The sequence below is a fragment of the Dermochelys coriacea genome, chromosome 6 (assembly GCF_009764565.3).
Source record: "Dermochelys coriacea isolate rDerCor1 chromosome 6, rDerCor1.pri.v4, whole genome shotgun sequence".
Taxonomy (NCBI): Eukaryota; Metazoa; Chordata; order Testudines; family Dermochelyidae; genus Dermochelys; species Dermochelys coriacea.
In genome coordinates this window covers 7,931,544-7,954,636 of record NC_050073.1, presented here as the reverse complement: position 1 = coordinate 7,954,636, position 23,093 = coordinate 7,931,544, and the positions used below count along the sequence as shown (strand labels likewise).

The window sequence follows — 23,093 nt, the reverse complement described above, 5'->3', positions numbered from 1 at the left end:
GTGGCAGGGGAATGAGCTAGTGCGCCCGGGGATCCTTTATTGTGCTGTAAGTCACAAATGTAGCTAGCCCTCAGCTTCAGGGACATGCTCCAGCACTCAGATGTCCACCTCTCTTGGAGTACAGACCCAAAGACGTATTATGAAATTCACCCCCTCCCCAAAGTGGAGAGAAGTGTACACACTTCTTTCCCCCCCCCCAGTTAGAAATTACAGAAACTGGGTTTAATAATAAAACAAACTATAAAAGGCAGCTTTTAAGTGGTAAAAGGGGTAACAAATAGAACAAAGGAGATTACTAAGCAAATGAAATCAAACACGCAAACTAAGCTAGTTTCACTAAAGGAATTGGTTGGAAATAGTATTTCTCACCCTAGATATTGTTGCAGCAAGGTTTCTGTGGTTCATAGTTCCAGTTATATTCCATTTCAGACTGGACCCCTGTCTCAGTCTGGACTCCCCCTTTGCCTTCCCTTTTGCAGTCTTTCTTGGGCAGACAGGCCATGGAGGGGAAGAGTCCTGTTTGCCTTCCTCCCCGCCCATTTACATAAGGTGGGAATCCTTTGTTTCCCAAACTTGACCCCCCTTCCCTTACAGTGGAAAGTTATCAGAAGTCCCAGGTAATGTTTTAGTATCAGGTGACAAGACCATCTGACTCTGTAGTATCTGAATGCATCGGATGAAGTGAGCTGTAGCTCATGAAAGCTTATGCTCAAATAAATGTGTTAGTCTCTAAGGTGCCACAAGTCCTCCTTTTCTTTTTGTAGTATCAGTGTGTCCATATAGTCAGTGGCAGTAAGGAGCATCCAAAAGAAGACCAAGCTTTTCACAGTCCATTGTCCTTGCTCATGGGCCATCTGCCCTGTCTGGCTTTTCCATTGTTGTACCTGAAGTGTTAGCAGTGAGCGTCACCCAAAGTAGATTAGTTGAAATACAGATATATAGTCAATATTCCAAACTTCAGATACAGAAATGGTACAGGCATACAAATTGGATAATCAATTCAGTAAAACATAACCTTTCCAATGATACCTCACATGACCCATCTTGCATAAAGTGTATCTCAGCTATGTCATATTAATGTCATAAGCATATTTTCGTAAATAATATGGAATAACACATCACACAGGGAGCCTGGGCACATTGTATCAGAGTGCCTGGCCAAGATCTGGGCCACCCTGGGTCAGGAAATGCCAGAACCCAGCCGCAGTAGGGGAGCTAGGGTTGAGTCAGTGCTCCGCTGCTTCCCACGGTGAATCATGCTGCTGCCTATCTGCCTGAATCTTGGCGTCCTTTAACCAGCAAGCCACCCCACCCCACTGCATCTGGCTCTTCAGCTTCAGCATTCTGCCATGCCAGATATCCACCTAGGAGCCTTGGTCGGCTTGGGCTCTTCTGGCAATTTTATGGACCAGAATTTGAAGGAGCCTCGAATTCCCCATCCTCTGCAAGGACTTCCCCGAGCGTGTTGAGCTTATAGACAGGTCATTCCTATTTTTAGGCCCCATCATGCATCAGACAATCCATCTAGAGGGCATCAGCATTGGCAGTCACCTGAGAGATCTTGCAGTTCAGGGTCATCTGCGCTTCACTGGTCGTCCTTGGGGTCCCCTGGCTCATTGCCCATCATCCCCAAATTAGCTGGCGCTTGCGATCTATACTTTTCTGTTCCCTGTAGTGCCGATGAGCATGCCTTCTCAATCTAGTCAATGGCTGGTCAGATTCTGTGGAATGTTCCAGCCCCTGAAGGATCCAGAATTGCTAACCAAAGTTTCATTGGCAGTGCCTGGAATTCCTGCCGAATACATAGAATATGTCACAGTATTTCACAAACAGAGGGCAGACACTCTACTTCCTCAGCACAGTGATGATTGCACAATTGACCTTCAACCAAGAACAGGAGTTCCTTTTGGGTGCATTTACACCTTATCTGTACCCGAGCTGCAGACTCTTGAGGAAAATCTGCGGAAGAGGTTCATTCTCCCTTGACTTCCCAAGTGGCAGCACCTATCTTCTTCATGGCCAAGAAGGATGTCTCCCTCTCTTGTATTGATTATTAAACCTTTAGCAAGATCACAGTCTGCAACTGATGGCCCCTTTCATAAATGAACTCCTGTAAAGTCTCCGGGTCGGATCTTCACAAAGCTAGACTGGCATGGGGCATACAACCTGTCAGAATCCAGCAAGGGAATGTGTGATTCTGATGAACCAGGGGCCAGCTCATGCCAAGACCCTTAGGTCTCAACTGAACACTGGTAAATATGTAGCTGGAACCAGTCTGGCTCACCCATGTGTTAGTATAGTTAAAGTAGGTATTAGAGTTATAAAAATGTGTTGCTGCAAGCACCGATCCAATATAATATCTGTACCCTATGTTCCAAGGTAACAAGTGTTCGCTCTGTAACTTTAACTCACCAGACAGACAAGAAGCATTACCAAGTGTGAAATACTAGCTTGCCATAGGAGGTGTTCTCTCTTGCCCAACAAAAGAAATCCCATCAACAACAGAGGAACTGTTGTAGAACATCAGAGGATAATTACTTTGTTGATTGCCGTCCCTTTGCCCCCCGCCTTGAAGAAGAGACCAACAGCTGGGCAGAAGGGGGAAAGGAATAAAAAGCCCTAACAGGGAGGAACTGTATCTTCTGCTTGGAGTCTGAGGAACTGGAAATACTAAGCATAAGCAAAAGATCCCCACTGGTTGGCCTGGATTAGCCCCAAGGGCATAGAGCTTGCTTATTATAGAATCTTCTATTACCTTTTGAAACTTAAGACAGGAACACATTTGTGTGTACATTTACTTGCTTTAACCTTGTAAATAACTCTATTTCCTTTGCCTAGATAATAAATCTTTAGATAGTTTATTTTAGGATTGGTAAGACCCTTTGTTTTCAATTTAAACCGATTTTTATTGAAAAATTCCCAGGTTTTAAAAATAGGATTATTCAGTTTTTCTGATTTTCACTCTGCTTTTGTATCATTCAAATATATTAAAAAAAATAACTAGTTTTATTACGAAAATACTATACATTCCATGAGCTATATGTATTACGATAATACATTAGTCTGTGTGTATATGCAAAGCTGCCTGTTGAAGTAAGGCTATGTATCGGTCTAGAAGATACAAGCAAAGAGGCACATACATAAGCTCTGAAGTGCGTGTGCATCTGAACGTACTGATGAATCTCACACCCACCACCAGGTACCTGTGTCAAGCTGTTAGCGGATAACAGTTTAAAGATCTGATGCACTAAAATAGGAAGAAAACGAAAATCTATCAGAATATGTTTCAGAACACAAGGAAGTATTCGAAAGTTTTAAAAAAAGAAACAGGAGAAAAGGATGAAGGTGAGTGTATGTGCTGCCAGTTGTGAGGCCCAATTATTAAATGTAAATATTTAAAGACTAAGTCTACAGTAGTAAACTGTTTGTTCAAATAAAAAGCTTTATTTGGGGATTAGAGAGATGTTGTTTTCTTAAACTCAGAGGTGGCCTTGGGTTTTGAGTTCTGTTTTAGTTCTGCAGCAAACCACACTGCTGACCGGAATTCAAAGCATTAATCTTCAGAATACTTTTTCCCCCTGTCTTTCTGTCCACCAAAATAAACCCTGATATTTACCCAGAAAAATTTACTAGTTTTTTCTTTTTTGCACTGATTTTCACCTGTTTTTGTGGTTGCGGTAATGAATATTGATAAATCCTTGGGACAAATTAAATAAAATAAAAGCTGAAAACGGAGGGCCCCAAGGATTGGCTACAAGCCTTGTCTTTGGTGTGAAATCTAAAGTGCTGTTGAGCGGCCGTAAGAGACTGGGTCCTTTGGGACTGGGAGTAACCAGAACACTTGTGGTATTTTTGTGTAGAGGATCATCTGTCACAAAGGCAATCTTACATAGGGGCAAAATAGAGCCGGGGACCCATGTTAAGGCTGTTATAGTACCTGAGACATTCACACTTGATATTTGGATGGTAAAATCTAAGTCTAGAATTTCCAGACAGTTTGGGGTTTGTGCCCTGCCTCTTAACAATCTGCCTTAGGTTGGTATTCACGCTCCTCAGCCACTGCTGGATGACAGGATGAATGTCATTTTGAACCAGATATGGCCACTTTGACTTTTTCGTCGTGTCATTTGGTCTATGGCACACCCCTGCTGCCTTCCAGCATTTCACGAATGATGTTTTCAGAGACATCCTCAACCAATTCATGATCATCTATTTATATGAAAGACTCATTTTTTCAGAGAATCAAGAATTCCATGACCACCCAGCGCACACTGTTTTTGAGTGGCTTCGCCAAAGTCAACTTTATGCAAAACCTGAGAAATGCAAATCCCTGCGCCTTTTTCTCTCTGAAACTGATTCCCACTGAGAGAAACTATGATGTGGGACAAAGAACTGCTGGCCGTCTGAGCTGCCTTTGGGGAATGGAGGCACCTCCTCAAGGAGGCCTAAGTCTGAGCCGATCAAAAGAAATTGGAGAAATGCAACAACTCAACCAATGTCAGATTTGCTGGGCTCTTTTTCTCTCCCAATTTGACTTCATGGTTACGTACTGTCCAGGGACTAAGAACGGGATGGCAATGCCTTGTCACACAAGGATGAGTAGCATGAAGTGGAGCAGGAAACTTTCACCACTGTCATTAAACCCTCCCACTTTTGTGTGCAGGAGCCTCACAGTTACTTGATGACCACTTGCTACCCTTGCTTACAAGTGACCTGTTTGCGGCCTAAATCTGCTGGAGTCCCCAGATTCAAAGTTTCATCTACAACACAACCTGATTTATTGTGGGGCTTGTCTCCACATGCCCAAGGGAAGCTCCTGGCTTCAGGTGCTAGAGTTATGCCATGACTCACTCATGGCTGGACATTTCGGCCCATTTAAAATCTGGACCCTAGGTACTTCTGATGGCTGATCTTATGAACGGATGTTAAAAACAACGATAGATCATGCAACCTGTGTGCCCATAGGGAGATCCATGAGCCAAGTCAAGCCCATGGGCTTCCCTCAGCCCCTCCCCACACCTCTGTGTCCTTGCTCTACCCTCTCAATAGACTTTATTGTGGAGTGCCAAGGGCACTCAGTTATACTGACCATAGTGGACCTCCTGACCAAGCTGCCTCATTTTATTCCCTGCGACGCTGTGCCATCTTTGATTTGCTCTGCCCACTGGCTTGTCTCCTGAGCACTTCTGCCCTCTGATTCTGCTCTGCCCACTAGGCCAGACTCCTGCTCTGCCCAATAGGTTGCACTGCCTAGACCTTAGTGTGTGATGGAGGGGCTCTGATGCCAGCAGGGTGTGCTGAGCTTGGGGAAGGGGGGGCTCTGATGCTGGTGGGGGCTACTCTGACACCACTGGGGTGCTACTATGCTCAGGGTGGAGGGTTTTCTGATGCCATAAGTGGGTGCTGTGCTCAGGTTGGGGGGGCTTCCGATGCCAGTGGGGTGGGAGTGGGAGGGGGAGGTCAGGATGCTATTGATGCCAGTGAGGTCTGCTCTGACACCAGCGGGGGGCTACTATGCTGGTAGGGGTGAGGGCTCTGATGCCAGAAGGGGGTGCTGTGATGAGGTTGGTTGGGGGTCTCTGATGTCAGTGGGACATCTCTGATCCATCTCCCACGGTGATTCTCTCAGACCCAGTGCCCTTGGAGATGAGTGGGGGGTCCACGCTGCTCAGACACCACAGCACCCTCCACCTGTGCCAGCCCCTCCCGCAAAAGGCCCAGGGCTGACAGGGCCAGGCATGAGCCTCATCCACTAAGGGGTGCCCCTGCTGGATGGCGGAGGACAGAGGGAATGGACAGGCCTTGACCAGCTCCCTCCCCCAATAACAGACTCTATCTTCTATAAAAACACCTTTATTTATAATACAAAACCCGCGTGCGCTGGTGCTGGTGCCACAGTGTTGGGGCCCCCGGGCCAGGCCCCATGGCAGCAATGAGGGGGCAGGGATGGGCAGTGCCCAGGGATCACCAAGGCAGGGCGACCCACAGAGCCAAATGGCCCAGAGCAGATATGGAGGAGTGCGGAAGAAGGCCCAAGGGAGGGACGTGGGAGCAGGGAAATGACCAGCAGAGTCCCAGGCCCAGCTCTGGACCTTCTTACCCCAGGCCTGGGGGAGGGGAGGGGGGAGCTCCAACCTTCCCAGGCCAGGGGCCCAACTCCCACCCTCTCGCCCCTCCCACCCGCCCCCCCAAATCCAAGTCCTAAACTGGGGGGGCTGGCTTGGACCATCTCATCCCCTCACTCCAAGCCTAGGGCCGGGAGGGGCCAGCTACCACCCTCTCGCTCCAAGCCCCAGGCTGCTCTGACCTTCTCACCTCCCATTCATAGTCCTAGACCAGGGGTCCAGTTCTGACACCCCCCCCAACTCCCCACTCCAAGCCCCAGGCCAGGAGCTGGACTCTGATCCTTCTCCCACCACACACTCTGGGGCCAGGGGGCCTGGCTCTGACACTCTCTTCCCCCACCCCACACTGAGCCCCAGTCCAGCTCCTACCTTCTCTCCCCCAATTCCACCCTGAGCCCCAGGCTGATCCCATTGACCTCCCACCCAGAGCCCCATGTGGGGAGGGGGCCAGTTTTGAGTCTGTTCCTGTGCCCACTGTGGAGTGGCAACTCTGACCTTCCCTCCTCCGTCCCAGAGCCCCCTGCCAAGGGGGCCTGGCTTTGATCCTCATCACCAAGAGTGGGAGTGAAGCCCTCTGATGCTCATGGCCCCCACCCCACACCAGGGGGCCAGATTTGATCCTCTTGGCCTCTCCCCTCACAACCCCACACCAGGGGCGGGGGTGGGTGGACACTCAGCTCCCTCACCCCACGAGTTCCCCTCAGCACCATACCAAAGGAACTGTCTCCTTGCTCCCCATCTCACAGGGCAGGCTCTAACTAAACTCCCACTCCCCCTGACTGGGGAAGACACTAGCAGCAGGAGTCATGCTCCCAGGTGTCTGTGCCCCACAGTGCTAGCAGGAGTCATGCTCCCAGGTGTCTGTGCCCCACAGTGCTAGCAGGGGGTCGGTGCCCAGCAGGATGCCCACCCCGGGGCTGGCCTCACTGTCCATGCCTGGTGCTGGCCCCAAGGGGGAACAGGGCGTTCCCGTGCTCAGTGCACACTCAGGCTGGGGGTGGTGCGAGGGCCCTGGTTCCCATGCTCCCGAAAGGTGTCCTTTGTGCAGGGGAGTTCTCGTGCTGGGATGGGCAATGTAGCAGCGTGATCAGGGACGGGGAGGCCATGCTGCTGGGGGTGTGGCTGCAAGCCCCCCCCTCCTCAGTCCCAGCCGTTGTCCTTCACCATGTGTGACATCTCAATGATGAACTTCCCCTCCTTGTACTTCTGGCTGGTCTCAAAGGCCTGTTCCTGGGGGAGGGGAGAGAAAGCGGAGGGTCTGAGCCAGCCCCGTCCTCTAGGGCATGTTCTTCTCCCCAGCAGAGGGCACTGTGACCCCAGGGAGGGGGAGGAGCCTGCACTGCCAAGCCCCCACAACAGGAGGTGCTATTACCCCAGGGAGGGGGAAGCCTGTACTGCCCTCCTCAGCTGGGGACACTGTGACTCCAGGGACAGGGAAGACCCTGCACTGCTCAGCCCTGCCCTGCGCAGCAGGGGGCATTGTGACACCAGGGAGGGAGCATAGTCTCTACTTTCCCAGCCGGGGGCACTATGACATGGGGGGATTCCTGCAGGGCTGGAGCAGTACTCACATATTTCCACCCCAGGGTGGTCTTGCAGCTCTCACAGAAAATGTCGGCCACAGAGTGGAGCCCAGTGAGCAGGAGGCGCTGTTCAGCTGGCCCGCAGCCCACGTTAACCCTGGCACCAGAAAGAGAAGCAGCATGGGACAGGGTCACATACTGCCTTCCACCCCCAGATCCCCACAGCCCTGCCCCTGCGGGGCTAAGTTCCCTCTAAGCCGCGCAGCCACCCAGCAATCTATCAAGTGTCATACACTTCAAGTGCCCCTCACTCCACTGCCGTGCTGCTCCTGCCCTCTGCTTTGGGTTGGACCCCCTGGCCAACTGCTCTTGGGAGCCTCCTCTTGCTGTGTAGAGCAGAGAAGGGGAGGTGGGGATACTGATGTCAGGGTGTCCCCCTCCCCCTGCCTATGTACCCCATCTCCACAGAGCAGGGGGAGGGGACATGACAGAGCTCAGGAGTGGGACATGGAACGGAGCTTCCTGGCAGCTGTTTCTCCGTCTGAACAAGAAGGCTGGAGACTGCTGATCTACTTAAAGGGGCAACACGTCTCTCTCTCACACACCACACTGGATATGTGTCACACACACACACACACACACACACACACACACACACACACACCACCCTGTGTATCTCACATACACACCACACTGTCTCTCTCTCTCTTTCACTCACACACACACCACACTATGTCTCACTCACACACCACACTCTGTGTCTCTCACACTCACCTCCCAACACATACTTGTATTGTTATTGATGTTCTTGATATTTCCTGCAATGCACATATATTCTCTGTAATTTTATTCTTTCAAAGTGCTGTTATTTTAGTTTCTGGACTGGTCTATGCATTTCATAATTTTTATTTCTCTCTTACACTTAAATTTAATTTTTGAGTAGTGAGTCCTAAAATGCCTAACCATTATCCCTATGGTAACTTAAAATATATATATATATGTGTGTGTGTTTTGTTTCTACTGGTGGCAATGCACATGCACATGACCTCAATACTGGTGCACATAAAATTCATTTCACACATGGATGGAAAAAATTAAGGAGAACATTGCTGGGGGGAGTGGGGGTTGAATTCAGCTGCCAGGTCCCCTAGCAGCTGTGGGAGAGTGTCGTGGTGTCCTAGCAAACATACAGCCCATAAAAGATCAGGCCATTCAGGCTTAACCCTCAGGCCCTGCTGTGATCAAAGGACAGGAGCCCAGCCCTTCCCATGTGCTGGGCCGAGCTCCATACACACCCACACTCCCATGCTACATACCCACAGCCAGAGCAGCCTCAGGCATTCAGACACCAGGCACTGGATGCCAAAGCAAATCAAGAGCGTGTCTTTTAAATATTGTCTGGTTTTGAGCCAATATTGGGTTCTATTTACTACCCAGCTGGCGTCCTTAGGGACCACTTGCCCCAGCTTTTCTCCCTTACAGGAGAAAGAGGAATGCCCCTTTTAAAAAAAAAAAAAAAAAAAAAAAGGAAGCTGAGGTCCTCCCAGCACTCCAGAAGCTGGGGCTTTAAAAGAAACTACCGTGTAACTTGACACCTCTGAGGTGAAGTGGGACGAGGGCTGAGCTGGTGTCTGCACTCAGGGCTTACTCAGGTGGGGAAAGAGACCCATGAGTCTTACAGGGGGACAGGAATTCAAGGGGGCAGAGGCTGTGGGAGTTTGGGATGGGATGGCCTCAAGGGGGAATCAGAAGGGGCTGACTGGGGGGCAGAGGCTGTGAAGGATTGAGGGCGGATAAGGTCCCAGTCCTCTCTCATTCTCTCCCCACATGAGCTACTGCCCATGCCTGTCTTTCTTCCCCTCCTCATACACCTGTGCACCTGCAGGGAAAGCACAGATAACTGGGGAAGAGCCACAGAAGCTCCTGAGTCTCTGCGGGGCAGCTGGGGCTGGCTCTGGCCAGCTTGCAGGGGGATCCCAAGGAGATCACTGTGGCCCTATTGCTGCCCTCCTGAGACACTGTCCCTGCCCCATGGGCCCAGGCAGGCTCCCATGCCCCCCGCTGCAATCTGGCAACCTGCCCCATTACCACAGCTGGGATGGGCAATTAACCACAAGCCTGACCCACTATGCATGATGCCCTAGGGACCCTCAGAGCTCACAAATGGCAGCCAGCATTGGCATGCCCCAGGGCCAAGAGAGCTCTGCTGCCCCCATCGTAGCCTCTCCATCCCAGCCACCTGCCATCTGGCCCATCTTAGCCCCTATGTTGGGGTCTCTAGCACTGTTCCCTCTAAGCTGTGCACGCACACACAGATCCTAAACCCCGCGCACACAGCAAAACAGCACACGCACAATAATTTGCACAGAAGCACAAAAATTTGCAGAGAAAAATATTTTTGCGCACACAGCCTGTCAAAACTTAGAGGGAACATTGGTCTCTGGCAAGAGGCGTCTCTCAGAGAGCCAAGCTGCGGTGCCATGTGCTTCCCGGGCAGCCTGGTGCTGCAGCCAGCGCTATGCCTGCCTGCTCATCCATGAAGGAAGGAGGCCAGGGTCCAGCCTGGATAGCTGCAATGGGGGCCCTATCACTGAGGGCTGGGCAGTCAGCACCGGTGTCCAGGGGATTAAGGAGGATGATCTAACAGGACCTCAAGACTGTCACCGTGACAAAAGGCAGTCACACACCCACTTGCTGGATGGGGCAGGTGCTGCTTTTTTGGCCAAGACCTCCCCCTCCTTACCCCACATCCAAGGTTTCCTCTAATCTAGGCTGAGCAGTGACCATTCCCCTTCCCTGCCTCACTGGGTCAGATCCTATCATGGGTGAGCAGCTGTGAGAGCCTGGCTCAGGGATGTGGGGCAGAGTTGAGTCTCACTGATGCACTGGAGATGCTGCAGATCCCCAGTGGCTTCATGTAGAGCCTGAATGGGAAGGGGGGACTAGCTGGGCTTTGGTGCGGAAAGCTCTGGGGAGGAGCAGGCTCCCAGCAGGGCCCATGGAACTCTACCAGGCACAAATCGAACTCACCCAAGGGTCCCTCCAGCCATCAGCCCCCACCAGTGTGTGAGACAGTGCCACCATGTGGTCAATGATAAGAGCTACTCCTAGATCAGGGGTGGGCAAACTTTTTGGTCTGAGGGCCATATCTCGGTATGGAAATTGTATGGAGGGCTGGCTAGGGCAGGGGATTGGGGCAGAAGGGGGGGGGGATGAGAGCTCCAGCTGGGGGTACAGACTTTGTGGTGGGGCTGGGGATGAGGGATTTGGGGTGTAGGAAGGTGCTCCAGGCTTGGATGGAGGGGTTCGGAAGGCAGGAGCAGGGTCTCGGCTGGATCGGGGGATTGGGGCACTCAGGGGGGTGAGGCTTCGGCTGGGCATGCAGACTCTGGGGTGGGGCTGGGGAGGAGGGGTTTGAGGTGCAGGAGGGTGCTCCAGGCTAGGATCAAAGGGTTTGGATGGCAATCAGGGCTGGGGCAGGGGATTGGGGCATGGAGTGGGGGCTCAGAGGTGCAGGATCTGGGCGGCGCTTACCTGAAGCAGCTCCTGGAAACAGCAGCCCATCCCGCCTCTGGCTCTCATGCAGAGGCAGGGCCGCTCCGCTGTGCGCACTGCCCTGTCCGCAGGCACCACCGCCGCAGCTCACATTGGCCATGGTTCCCAGCCAATGTGAGCTGCAGAGCTGGCGCTTGAGATGGGGCAGTGTGCAGAGCCCCATGGCTCCCCCTGCTTCTGGGAGCCATGCGGAGCTGCTGCACGCGCAGAATGGAGCAAGGCAAGCTCCTGACCCTGCTCCCTGGTGGGACCTCGTGGGCCAGATTATAAGGTCTGATGGGCCAGATGCAGCCCGTGGGCCATGGTTTGCCCACCCCCGTCCTAGATCTAATGGCATCACTAGGAGTCTCTGCTCCTGGGGAATTCTGCACCACTGCGGATGTATAGAATTCATGTGTCCCATAGTCTTTTTTTTCCCCCCGCAGAAAATACATTTCTGCCCAAGATGTGCTACAGTTCTGCCTTTAGCCCAACAGAGGCCACTGTGGTGCCAGAACAATCAGCAGCATGAACGCAGCCAGCTGTTCTGGCACCACAGCAGCCTCTGGTGGGCAAAAGGCAGAACTGCAGCACTTCTGGGGCAGAATGTATTTTCTGTGGGGAAAAAAAATTCTGTGCGTGCCCAGTGGTGCAGAATTCCCGTAGGAGTAGAGTGAGGAAGGCCTGGGAGTGGCCTGCTAAGAGCAGGGAACAGAGATGACTTTATTTTGGGACTTTGTGAGTTTTGTTTTGCACATTGATGTTAATAAATCCAGCCCCTAAGAAGGGGTGGCTGAACAGACAGCAGCCTGTTTGTAGCATTTATTGAGGAGCCCTGAAGAGGGGAAAGTGAGGCACGCTGCTACAGAGCCTCCCCTGGCCACAAGGCGGCACTTGGGAGCTTGCTGACCCTGAAACACCCTCCCAAAGGGTGGCATTAACAACCTTGCCCATCATTAAGCAAAACTGTGAGAACCAGCCAGCAAAGAGGGCATTTCTGTTGTTCCCACAGATCAGTCTCTGATGCAAAGCAGACAAACTCATAGCAGTGAGAACCACCTGCACTACTGAGCCAAGGCAGCAAGGAGCCACCATGCCACTCACAGCCTCAGACAGCAGCCAAACCACGGCCCTGGGAATCCTAAATCCTTAGGGCATGGTCTGTCCAGCTCTGCCTTCTCTCTGCCATATCGTTCATAGATTCCAAAGCCAGAAGGCACTGTTGTGAGCATCTTTTCTGACCTCCTGTGTAACCTAGACTAGAGCACTTCCCTGAATTAATTCCTGTTCAACATAGAGCAGATTTCTCAGAAAAACATCCAATCCTGATTTTAAAATGGCCAGGCATGGAGAATTCACCATGACCCTTGGGAGTTGTTCCCTTGGTTAATTACCCTCACTGTTAAATATTATTTCCTTATTTCCAGTCTGAATTTGTTTATCTTCAGCTTCTAGCCATTGGACGTTATACCTTTGTCTGCTAGCCCAAAGAGCCCTCTGTTCTCACATTTTTGGACCAGAGGTAGGTACTTCTAGACTGTGATCAAGTCACCCCTTAACCTTCTCTTTACTAAGCTAACTAGATTAAACTCCTGGAGTCTATCACTAAAAGGCAGGGTTTCCAATCCCTTAATCATTCTTGTGGCTCTTCTCAGACCCCTTTCCAAGGTATCAACATCCTTCTTGAAGTGTGGGCACCGGAACTAGACATAGGATTCCAGCAGCGATCACACCAGAGCCACATACAGAGGTACAATAGCCTCTCTACTCCTACTCGTGATTGCTCAGTCATGTTTGGTCATTGACCATGGCCACCCATAAGCCAGGGACCAGACAAGGGAGAAGGCTCCTAGATACTTCTATGTCAATAGCTATTGCTGTTGGCAATGGGATGGCCCATTGGCTGAGTGGTAGAGGTTGTGATCCCCTGCCAGAGTTGACAGTGGTGTGGCTGTGGTGGATTTTCATCACCTCCCCATTACAATCCCAGCCCCTTGCTGGGATCACCCTGGAGTGGACTGACAGGGAGGATCCTGGGCTTGGAGTTGAGCCAACCCATATGAGACATCTTTGGGGAGAAAGACCCCAGCGTAAGAAGTTTTGGAGATGGGGCCTGACAAGTTACTGCCAGGTTGAGCAGGGAATTGTCTGCTGGGGAACAGTGCCGAGACATGGGGTGTGGTATGCTCTAGTGGAGCTCAGAGAGTGAGGCACATTGGGGCAGGGTTATACATCACCATGACAACTGCTGTGATTCTACCCCAGGACTCACCACCAAGAAGACCTCATTCCAGAGACTCCACCTTTGGGATGGGGGGGCCCTTCGTGCCTCTTAGTTCAGATGCCAACAGTCACCCTCTCTTGGGTCATGTAGAGCAGTGATGGCCTAGATTATCAGCTCTTTGGGGCAGGGACCATCTCTGGTCTGGGTCTGTACACCGCCTAGCACAACAGGGTCCTGCTCCACAGCTGGGTGACCGAGACACTACCGTAATACATCTAATCAATGATAACAACTGCTAATATAGCTCTAGCTGCTGCCTGCTCCCTTCTGACTGGCTGCAAACTCCCCACCCTCCCATCCCCACCCGTACTCTCCCCCCCTTGTAACTGATGGAGTGATGGATCACGGAGGGGCACTCACACAGAATTGAACAGGTAGGCTCGGCCATGGCTCCCCTGGAAAGACTGCAGAGACAAAGGACAGGAATTATACCCTGCCCGCCCCCGGCCAAAAAAACCCCAACCCTGGCCCCCACCATCCACCTTCATTCACTGCTGTGGGGAAGTTACAGCACCCAGGGCCTGGCTGGGCACCGAGAGGGCATTGCCATGGGTAAGATTGGCAGTGGAAAGGCATGGCTGTGAGGAAGCTCACAGTGGTGGGGTCCTCAGCTGGGCACCAGCAGGCAGCAGCCTTGCAGAACCTCATAGTGCCAGGGTGCATGGCCTTGGGGAAGCCTGGTGGCTGGTGCAGGTCCCTGGCAGGCTGGAGTGGCTGTACCTTGGAGATGAGCTCATCATGCTTGGCCAGGTGGGCCTGGCAGTGCACACAGCTGTAGGTGCGGTGGCAGTGTGGCAGGTAGCTGCGGAAGGTCTTGGTGGGCAGGCAGGCAGCAGGCGGCCCTGGCTCACAGCTGGGCATGACAGGCTGGAGGGCGATACCCTGGCGGGGTGGGGGGGCGGGCGCTGTGCACCCCCCACACAATCGGTCGCAGGTGAAGCAGCGAAGCAGGTTGGCTAGAGCCGTGTTTCAGGGTGGGAAGAGTTTGGGGGGGCTGCACAGCCAGGGCCCCCCCAGATGAGAACCAGGCCGAAAGGGAGTCACCTGCAGAGAACGAGAGAGAGGAGGGCAATGAATCGGGGGGTCGCCCCTATGGCCTGCGCTCCCTCCGCCTGGGAGACTGGGAAGAGCGCCCTCTGATGGGGAAGGACCCCCCAGCCCTCAGTGCCAGCTCTCTTCTCCCTCCTGCGCTGTCCCCCAAACCAGGAAGCACCCGCCACTGGAGCTAGAAAGGAAGTGCATAGTCCTGGGGAGCCAATTCTCCGGCTCGCCAACCTATGCCCCTGTGCTGAGGACAGCACCCCCTTCTCGGACAAAGGGTTGGTTCTTGTCATGTGGTCTCTTCTCCCCATGCTGCTGTCACTGCCCGATGGGAGTGCCCCATGCTGGGGCACACCCATTCCCACCACTGAGCCCCAAGTCTCCCCAGCTCCCAACCCAAGCCCAGAGACAATGCCCCATGCTGGTCATTGCCCAGAACTGCCTTTTAAAAAACCCATGCCTGAGTTTGGCGCCAGCCTGAGACAGCCGCCAACTCACTGCACAAGTGTCACGCTCCCTCCTTGCTAGTGGACAATGGGCTCACAAACTGGGGTGGCCCAGTGCTAGAACCCCACAAGGTCGGTCCCCTCTTTCCCACCCAGGAAATAACATAAGGGACCAGAGGGGGGTGTGAGGTGGAAGGTGACACCTGGGGGAGGGGGAGGGTTCCCAGGGATGAGCTCCCCGCAGTCAAGGGAAATGGAGGAGGATCTGGCTTGGGAAAGTTGCAAGTGGGATGGGGCGGGGGGGGGGGAGGCTGGTCTCTCTCGTCAGGGGCTGGATTGATGGATGATGCACAGGAGGGGAGAGACCCAGGCTGCGTTTGCGGGGCCTGCTGCAGCGGGAGGGCAAAGTTTCTCCGCGAAGCCCTTTGCGCTCAGCCCCCCCCCCCCCCCCCCCGTCCGCCGCCCCTCACCTTGAAATCTCGTCCCAAGAGCCCCGTCCGTCCGTCCCGCGGCCGCTCCTCCGGCGGAGGGGGATCACCCTGGGGCTGTGCGGGGCGCAGGGGGCCCGCTCAGGGGGCCGGGGGACCGCGGCTGGGGGGCGAATGGGGCCCTGGGGCTCGGGCTGGAGCCGAATGTGGCTGTGTGTTGTGGCACCGCATCATAACATTGAGTCATTCCTCCCCCCCCCCCGCTACGTCAGAAAGGGGCTGGGAGGCGCGGGGAGGGAGGGGGCCGGGGCCATTGGGACTGGGCTGCGGGGGTGGGGGGCGCAGTGATTGGAGGGGGTGCACATGGGGCAGGGTTGGAGCGGCGGGGGGGAAGGCTCAGGGCCAACAGTACCCCGGGATGCGCGGGGGCGCACAGGTAATAAATCATGTATTGCGCCTCTGACGCAGGGAGAGGGGAGCGAGAGACAGCTCGGGATCACGGGCTGCAAATCTGCATGCCTCTCAGGCCAGCGTGCGCCCCCCAGCACCCAGGCCGGGGATCCCCGCTGCACAGAAACTGCGACCTACCTGGCTGGAGATACCCAGCGCACTAAGAGCCCCAAACCCTGACACCCCAAATCTGTGACAGCCCCAAGCCCTGTCCCCCTGATCTCAATGCCCCAAAGCCTGGCACCCACACGGCATGCTGCTCCCACAAACACTGGGACCCCCGATCTCACTCCCCCAAACTCTGGCACCCTTTGATCTCACTGCCCCAAACATTGGCACCCACATGGCATGCTGCTACCCCAAACACGGGTACACCCTGATCTCACTCCCGCAAACACTGGCACCCACATGGCATGCTGCTCCCACAAACACTGGCACCCTGTGATCTCACTGCCCCAAACAATGGCACCCACACAGCATACCATTCCCCCAAATACTGGCACCCCCTGATCTCACTGCCCAAAACATTGGCACCCACATGGCATGCCACTCCCCCAAACACTAGTACCCCCAATATCACTGCCCCAAACACTGGCACCCACATGGCATGCCACTCCCCCAAACACTAGTACCCCCAATATCACTGCCCCAAACACTGGCACCCACACGGTATGCCACTCCCTCTAACACTGGCACCCCCAAATTTCAGTGACCCAAACATTTGCACCCACATTTCATACCACTCCCCCAAACACTGGCACCCCAATCTCACTGCCCCAAACATTGGCACCCAGGTGGTATGCCACTCCCCAAACAGTGGCATCCTTTGATCTCACTGCCCTAAACACTGGCACTCACATGGTATGCTGCTCCCCCAAACACTAGCACCCCCAATCACACTCCCCCAAACACTGGCACTCACATGGTATGCCACTCCACCAAACACTGACAGCCCCTGTTCTGTGACAGCTCCAACACTGATAGCTGAATCTGCAACATCCCCAAACACTGACTCAGTTTTTGCTCCCCCAAACAGTGACTGGATTTGTGGCCAATTACAAGTCACGGGAGCCCTGATCTATGACACTTCAAGTGGTGGCCTTCCCAATCGCTACCAAATACAGTAGCAACATTGGCTAATGGTTGCCAGGTATCCGGCATCTTGTGTGACACTCCAGCATCAGGCACACCCCCCACCAGCCCACCCTGAATGTCATGCATCTTCTGAGAGGCTCCAGTACCAAAAGGCTTCAGGCAGCTGACTCAGGTAGCAGGGACAAAAGATGGGTTGGGGGAGACTCAGCGGGCTGCGTAAGCCAGAAACCTGCCCCGCAGAGACCCCGTGTCCTCCACAAAGCCTACCCTCCAAGAGAGACACGCAGTCAGACCCTGGCCAGAAAGGCCCAAGCCAGAGCCCAGACCCTGAGAGCGATCCCCTGCCCCACCAGCACCTGCCCAGCTATCTCAGTGCTCCCAGATCTCTCAGCACCCACCCAATTTAGGCTACACCCATCCCCTCAGCCACCCACCCGCACCTACTGAGTTAGACATACCCAGAACCCACTGAGCAATCCAGCCACCCACCAGCACCGTCTCCCCATACACACCCTCATACACCGCTCCAGCCTCGCTGCTGCTAAGTATTGTGTGGCTCCATGTCCCAGCCCCGTTATTGCTCGGGAAGGGGGGGTCGACCATGGGCTGCAGTTTACAGCCATGTGCGCGTGATTTGCATATATGCAAATCCACCCGTAAATGATTTGCATAATATGTCGCTCTTGCGGCTGTGTAAAGCTGGGCAGCTGTGTGGCCCTGACACACACCTGCCCACGGGGCTGCAGCCGGACCCTGACCCTCCAGGTCCCAGATCAGGACCGTTCTCCGCATCGTAGTTTGGCCTACAGTTGGGAACTTCATCTCCCGGCAGGCCCTGCGCTCATCCGCCATTCCAACACCCTTCTTCCGGAGTCGGCCTACACAGGAGAACTACATCCCCCAGCGCCCCTTTCACTGCACTTCCGGGGCCGGCCATTTCTCCCGTCAGGCATTATGCCTTCCCGCACTTCCGGCCCCAGGGCCGGATGTGCGCGTGTTGGGTCTGCCGGTTGGTTGGCGGCGGCGGTGGGTGACTCTTCTGGGGCCCGGCTGGGTTTGGCCCCTCTTCGGCCCGCTCCCTAGCGCCGTGCTGTTGTCAGGGCGACACCCCGTAACGCCCTTTGCTGCCTTTAAGCCCGTGGTGGGCGGCACGTGGCCCCGCAGCGCAATTCGCTGGCGGGCCGCGCGCGGCTGCCCGTGGCCGCGGTTCCCGTTCCCGGCCAATGGGCGCTGCGGGAAGCGGCGCGGGTTGCAGGCACGTGCTGGCCGCCGCTTCCCGCAGCGCCCATTGGCGGCGAGCAGCAGCCGCGGGCGGCGGTGCCTGCCGATGGTCAATGTAAACAAACTGGCGCCCGCCAGCGGATTACCCTGAGGGGCCGCCTGTTGCCCACCACGGGTGAGGGGGCGGCGCCGCCATTCTGGGTGGGAGCCCTGGGCACGCCGCAGGCAGGTCGCGGCGGGTTCTGGGCACAAGAGGGGTGTTGCTGCCATTTTCCGGGAGGTGGAGGGGGATATCATCATCATTCCTTGCCGGGGAGGAGCCTGGCCACAGTGCGGGGGTCACTGCTGCCATAGGAGGGTGGGGGTGCTGTCATTTGTATGAGTGACGCTGTAGTGACTCCTGTTCACACACTGGTTTGTTTTCTCATATGAAGCTGCACTGACCAAGCTGTCTTGCCTGGGGCAGTGTCTAGAGGGCGAAGCAGTAACATCCCAGTTCTGGTCTGACTGTTTCCATGGCCATCGTCTCTGTGGCCCAGTGCCATGGCCTGACAGCCTTGGTGCTCTTTGGTGTGTGGTTCCTGGGGGCATGGTAAGGAATATTGTTTAATTAGCGGAGTTCCAGAATAACCAATCGCATCAGAGTGTGGGGAGTGGGAACGCTCCTCTCATCCGTATATAATAATGCCTGGGTCTGTGTGACAACGTAGCGCACCGTAGGGAACAGAGCCCTCTATCAGCTCCAGATAGGGATTGAGTAGAGTAGAACTGGGGGGCTGATGGGAGAGCATTATACTCCCTGTGATGTGACCTCTTTCCTTGTGTCTGTTTCAGGCCTATAAAGGATAGAGATGGCAGAAGAGGCCGGGGATGAGAAGAAGCAGGTGGCAAAGTTTGAGCTGGAGCGGGAGACGGAGCTTCGCTTTGAGGTGGAGGCCTCGCAGACTGTCCAGCTGGAGCTGCTGGCAGGCATGGCGGAGATCTTCGGCACTGAGCTGACCCGTAACAAGAAGTTCACTTTCGATGCTGGTGCCAAGGTGGCTGTGTTCACGTGGCATGGCTGCACAGTGCAGCTGAGCGGCCGCACTGAAGTGGCTTACATATCAAAGGACACGCCCATGCTGCTCTATCTCAACACCCACACAGCCCTGGAGCAGATGCGGCGGCAGGCAGAGCGTGAGGATGAGCGGGGACCCCGAGTCATGGTGGTAGGACCTACGGATGTGGGTAAGTCGACAGTGTGCCGGCTGCTGCTGAACTACGCTGTGCGGCTGGGGCGCCGACCCACCTTCGTGGAGCTGGACGTGGGCCAAGGCTCGGTCTCCATCCCTGGCACCATGGGGGCACTGTACATCGAGCGGCCTGCTGACGTAGAGGAGGGCTTCTCTGTCCAGGCCCCCCTGGTCTATCACTTTGGCTCCACCACTCCTGGCACCAACATCAAACTCTATAACAAGGTGAGCTGTGGCGGATCTGGGGAGTGAAATTCAAGGCAGCCAGGGCTCTTTCCCACACACACAGATGTTTCTGGAGACACAGCAACCTTTAATGAGCAAAGCATCTGGTTCTCAGTGAGGGAGGAGTAAAGTAGTCTGTACATGGAGATGGGATGCTGATTTGTACACGTATTCTGGTTCCACTGGAGAAGAGGGTAGGTGGGCACCTTCTCCACAATCCAGAGTATTTTGGAAGGAGAATGCCAATATGCACACCCCCCTCACACCAGGGGCTGGCACAGGCATCTCCATCCTCCCTGGGCTAGACCAATCCAGCAAGATGAATTCATATATGCACACTTGTCGGTGGGGAAGGGCAGAGACTGCTCCATGCTAAGACTTTTTCTTAGGTCTGAACTCACATGAATAGAGAGTTGGGGACCGATCCAAAGAAAAAAGAATTACTGGGAGTAAAGGGCTGACATTCCCTTGTCTTCCCACCCCACAATCCCCTCTGGCCCTGCTCAGCTGCATTTTCATCATCTAGTCTGGAGGAAGAGAGGAGGCTGTTGCTTCCCCTTTTATCTTCTCTTATCATCAGTACTCTTTAATCTGTTTTGCGCTACCTTGGAAGGAAACAGGCTTGCATCATGGACTGGAAGTCACGGCTCTCGGGCCAACTCTGCCACTGACTTCATTTGTGACCTTGGCAAGTTAATACACTTTCACATAACACAAGAACCCGGGGTCACCAAATGAAATTGATAAATAGCAGGTTTAAAACAAAATAAGGAAATAATTCTTCAAACAGTGCACAGTTAATCTGTGGAACTCTTTGACAGAGGACATTGTGAAAGCCAAAAATATACCTGGGTTTGAAAAAGAATTAGATAAGTTCATGGAGGTTAGGTCCATCAAAGGCTTTTAACCAAGATGTTCAGGGCCACAATCCTATGCTCAAGGTGTCCCTAAGCCTCTGATTGCCAGAATCTGGGACTGGACAATGAGATGGATCGCTTGGGATAATTGCTGTGTTCTTTTAATTCCTTCTGAAACAGCTGGCACGGGCCACTGTTAGAAGACAGGAAACTGGGCTAGATGGACCATTGGTCTGACCCAGGATGGCCATTCTTAAGTCACTTTCATATCTGCAGAATAGGGACAGCAATGAAACATTTGCATGGTTTGAGATGAACATTGACATTTAATAATCCAAGATATAAATATTGTCCAAATACAGAGAATCTTCTTAATTACACATCCTTGCAGGTAGCATATTATCTTCACTGAGATAAACTTTTATTAAAAAATAGAGCTTGAAAAGACTTAAGATGGCAAAAAAAAACAACAACAACAGTGAATAAAAAGGATATTCTGTTTGTTTAATTATTTGGCAACTTCTGTGTTAAAAGAGCAGAGTTTAGCATTTCACACCTTCCTGTTCATTAGGGGTGATGCTAATACTGTCTCTCTAAAGCAGCAATAACTCACTTCCTATATTTCATTGTAGACACAAACGTACATTGTTTTTCTGAATCTCTGTATAGTTACATACCTTCTGACTGTCTCCTGCACGACAATCAGCAAATGTCTCCTCTGTGACCTCAGATGTAGAGGTCTAGAAGAAATGATCAGTTACCTTAATACCATTCAGTAAGCAGGGTGTTAAATGTCCAATGTGATTAGCCTTCTAGAAGCAAATAAATGCACTGGTGCTTAATAGTTGTCCAAGTAACCAAACAAAATACAGTTATTTTTATCCCTTGCTTCATTGGTTAAGGACAAGACACAGTTTCTTGATGGAGAATGTCTCTCTTATTAAGCTGGGCTCTGCCATGCTTAATTTGCTATGCCAAGGGATCTAAAGCGAGATGCTTCGACAGAAAGAGATTTGCATTTCCATTTCTCCTCCACTGAGTAAAATGTCAGTGTCAGGGCTGCTCAAGGGCAATTTATATGTGATCAGGTTACCATCTAGTTGCAGCCTGCAAAGGATATAAGCCCCACCTTGAGAAAGGGAAAGACCATAGGTGGAGCCACTTCAGATACTACAATTGCCATGCATCTTACTTGGGTTCCAGTTAGCCATGCTGCTTCTCTCTACAGATCACATCTCGCTTGGCTGACGTCTTTAACCAGCGCTGCGAAGTGAACCGCCGGGCTTCAGTCAGTGGCTGCGTCATCAACACGTGTGGCTGGGTGAAGGGCTCGGGGTACCATGCCCTGGTGCATGCCGCCTCAGCCTTTGAGGTGGATGTGGTGGTAGTGCTGGACCAGGAGCGCCTCTACAATGAGCTGAAGCGGGACCTCCCCCATTTTGTGCGCACAGTGCTGCTCCCCAAGTCGGGTGGGGTGGTGGAGCGCTCCAAGGACTTCCGGCGGGAGTGCCGGGATGACCGCATCCGTGAGTACTTTTATGGCTTCCGGGGCTGCTTCTACCCCCACGCCTTCGATGTCAAATTCTGTGATGTCAAGATCTACAAGGTGGGGGCTCCCACCATCCCTGACTCATGTCTGCCCCTGGGCATGTCACAGGAGGACAACCAGCTCAAGCTTGTGCCAGTGACGCCGGGCCGTGACATGGTGCATCACCTGCTGAGCGTCAGCACTGCTGATGGCAGTGAGGAGAACATCTCCGAGACCAGCGTGGCTGGCTTCATCGTCGTCACTGGGGTGGATGTAGATCGCCAGGTCTTCACAGTGCTGTCACCGGCACCTCGCCCACTGCCCAAGAACTTCCTGCTGATCATGGACATCCGTTTCATGGACCTTAAGTAGGGGCTGCAACGGAGCAGAAGAGGTGGAGTCCACCAGGCCTATAGTGTCTCTGTTGTGGACAGAACTTTTACCAATTGAAGGGGGTGGAGACTGCCACACAGACTGAATCATTTGAAACCAGTGTGGGAAGGGGTAGAGGCTGCTGTCCAGATCAAACCATTGGGAGAAACCAAAGTGGGTCAGGTGAGGTTTGTGGATTAATTTGTAGACAGAAGCAGGGAGGGAATGTGGGATTAAATGTAACTGTAGATGGTTCACTGCCTACATCCTTCTCTAGGTTCTCTTCTCCTCCTTAGATTTCAGTCCCTGAAATCTGGACCCATTGTCCCTTTTACACAGCCAGTGCTTCATGGGCCTCCTCTTGTAGGAGAGGATCAATATTGTTTTATATTTTTGTAATTTTAATAAATTTCCTGGTATTTTGCTGGTCTCTAGTGACAGTGGATGAATTTTGTGTAACCTCCTGCAGTGTAAGAGAGGGATCTGTAGGGCACGCACACAGGAGGCACTCCTGGGGCTTGGAAAGGGGAATTTCAATGTGATGCCCACAGACAAAACTGGACAGATTGGAACAGGGCCGCACAAAGTACCCTGGGGCACTTCAGTACAGTGTGGATCATCCCAGGAGCCAGGTTAAGAAGAACCAACAATTTCATTTTCTAGGCCCTTCATCTCTCCTGTGCTATGGAGATGTCTGCTGCACATTGTTGCCAGCTTGGATCACCAATTTCT

The 23,093-nt window shown here is 53.2% G+C and overlaps 2 protein-coding genes across 9 annotated transcripts; one reads left to right on the top strand and one right to left on the bottom strand.

The window, feature by feature from the left end:
• Nucleotides 1-5,837: 5,837 nt before the first annotated feature.
• YPEL4 (yippee like 4) lies at nt 5,838-17,785 on the bottom strand. 3 transcript variants are annotated; one of them, XM_038407783.2, is made up of 5 exons: nt 17,655-17,785; nt 14,187-14,510; nt 13,827-13,870; nt 7,697-7,805; nt 5,838-7,355 (listed from the first exon to the last, which is right to left on the bottom strand). In XM_038407783.2, exons 2-5 carry the CDS (start codon nt 14,325-14,327, stop codon nt 7,266-7,268), a joined length of 384 nt encoding a protein of 127 aa, XP_038263711.1. In that variant the 5' UTR covers nt 14,328-14,510; nt 17,655-17,785; the 3' UTR covers nt 5,838-7,265. The 3 variants fall into 3 exon arrangements, with proteins under 3 accessions (XP_038263711.1, XP_038263710.1, XP_038263709.1); XM_038407782.2 differs by lacking the exon at nt 17,655-17,785 and adding an exon at nt 17,439-17,635; XM_038407781.2 differs by lacking the exon at nt 17,655-17,785 and adding an exon at nt 15,424-15,635.
• Nucleotides 17,600-22,791, top strand: CLP1 (cleavage factor polyribonucleotide kinase subunit 1). 6 transcript variants are annotated; one of them, XM_043515973.1, is made up of 3 exons: nt 17,600-17,956; nt 18,982-19,604; nt 21,690-22,791. In XM_043515973.1, the coding sequence occupies exons 2-3, from the start codon at nt 18,999-19,001 to the stop codon at nt 22,359-22,361; spliced, it is 1,278 nt and encodes a 425-aa protein (XP_043371908.1). In that variant the 5' UTR covers nt 17,600-17,956; nt 18,982-18,998; the 3' UTR covers nt 22,362-22,791. The 6 variants fall into 6 exon arrangements, with proteins under 6 accessions (XP_043371908.1, XP_043371909.1, XP_038263451.1 ...); XM_038407523.2 differs by having other exon boundaries at nt 17,829-17,952; XM_043515975.1 differs by lacking the exon at nt 17,600-17,956 and adding an exon at nt 17,972-18,372.
• The last annotated feature ends 302 nt before the right edge of the window (nt 22,792-23,093 follow it).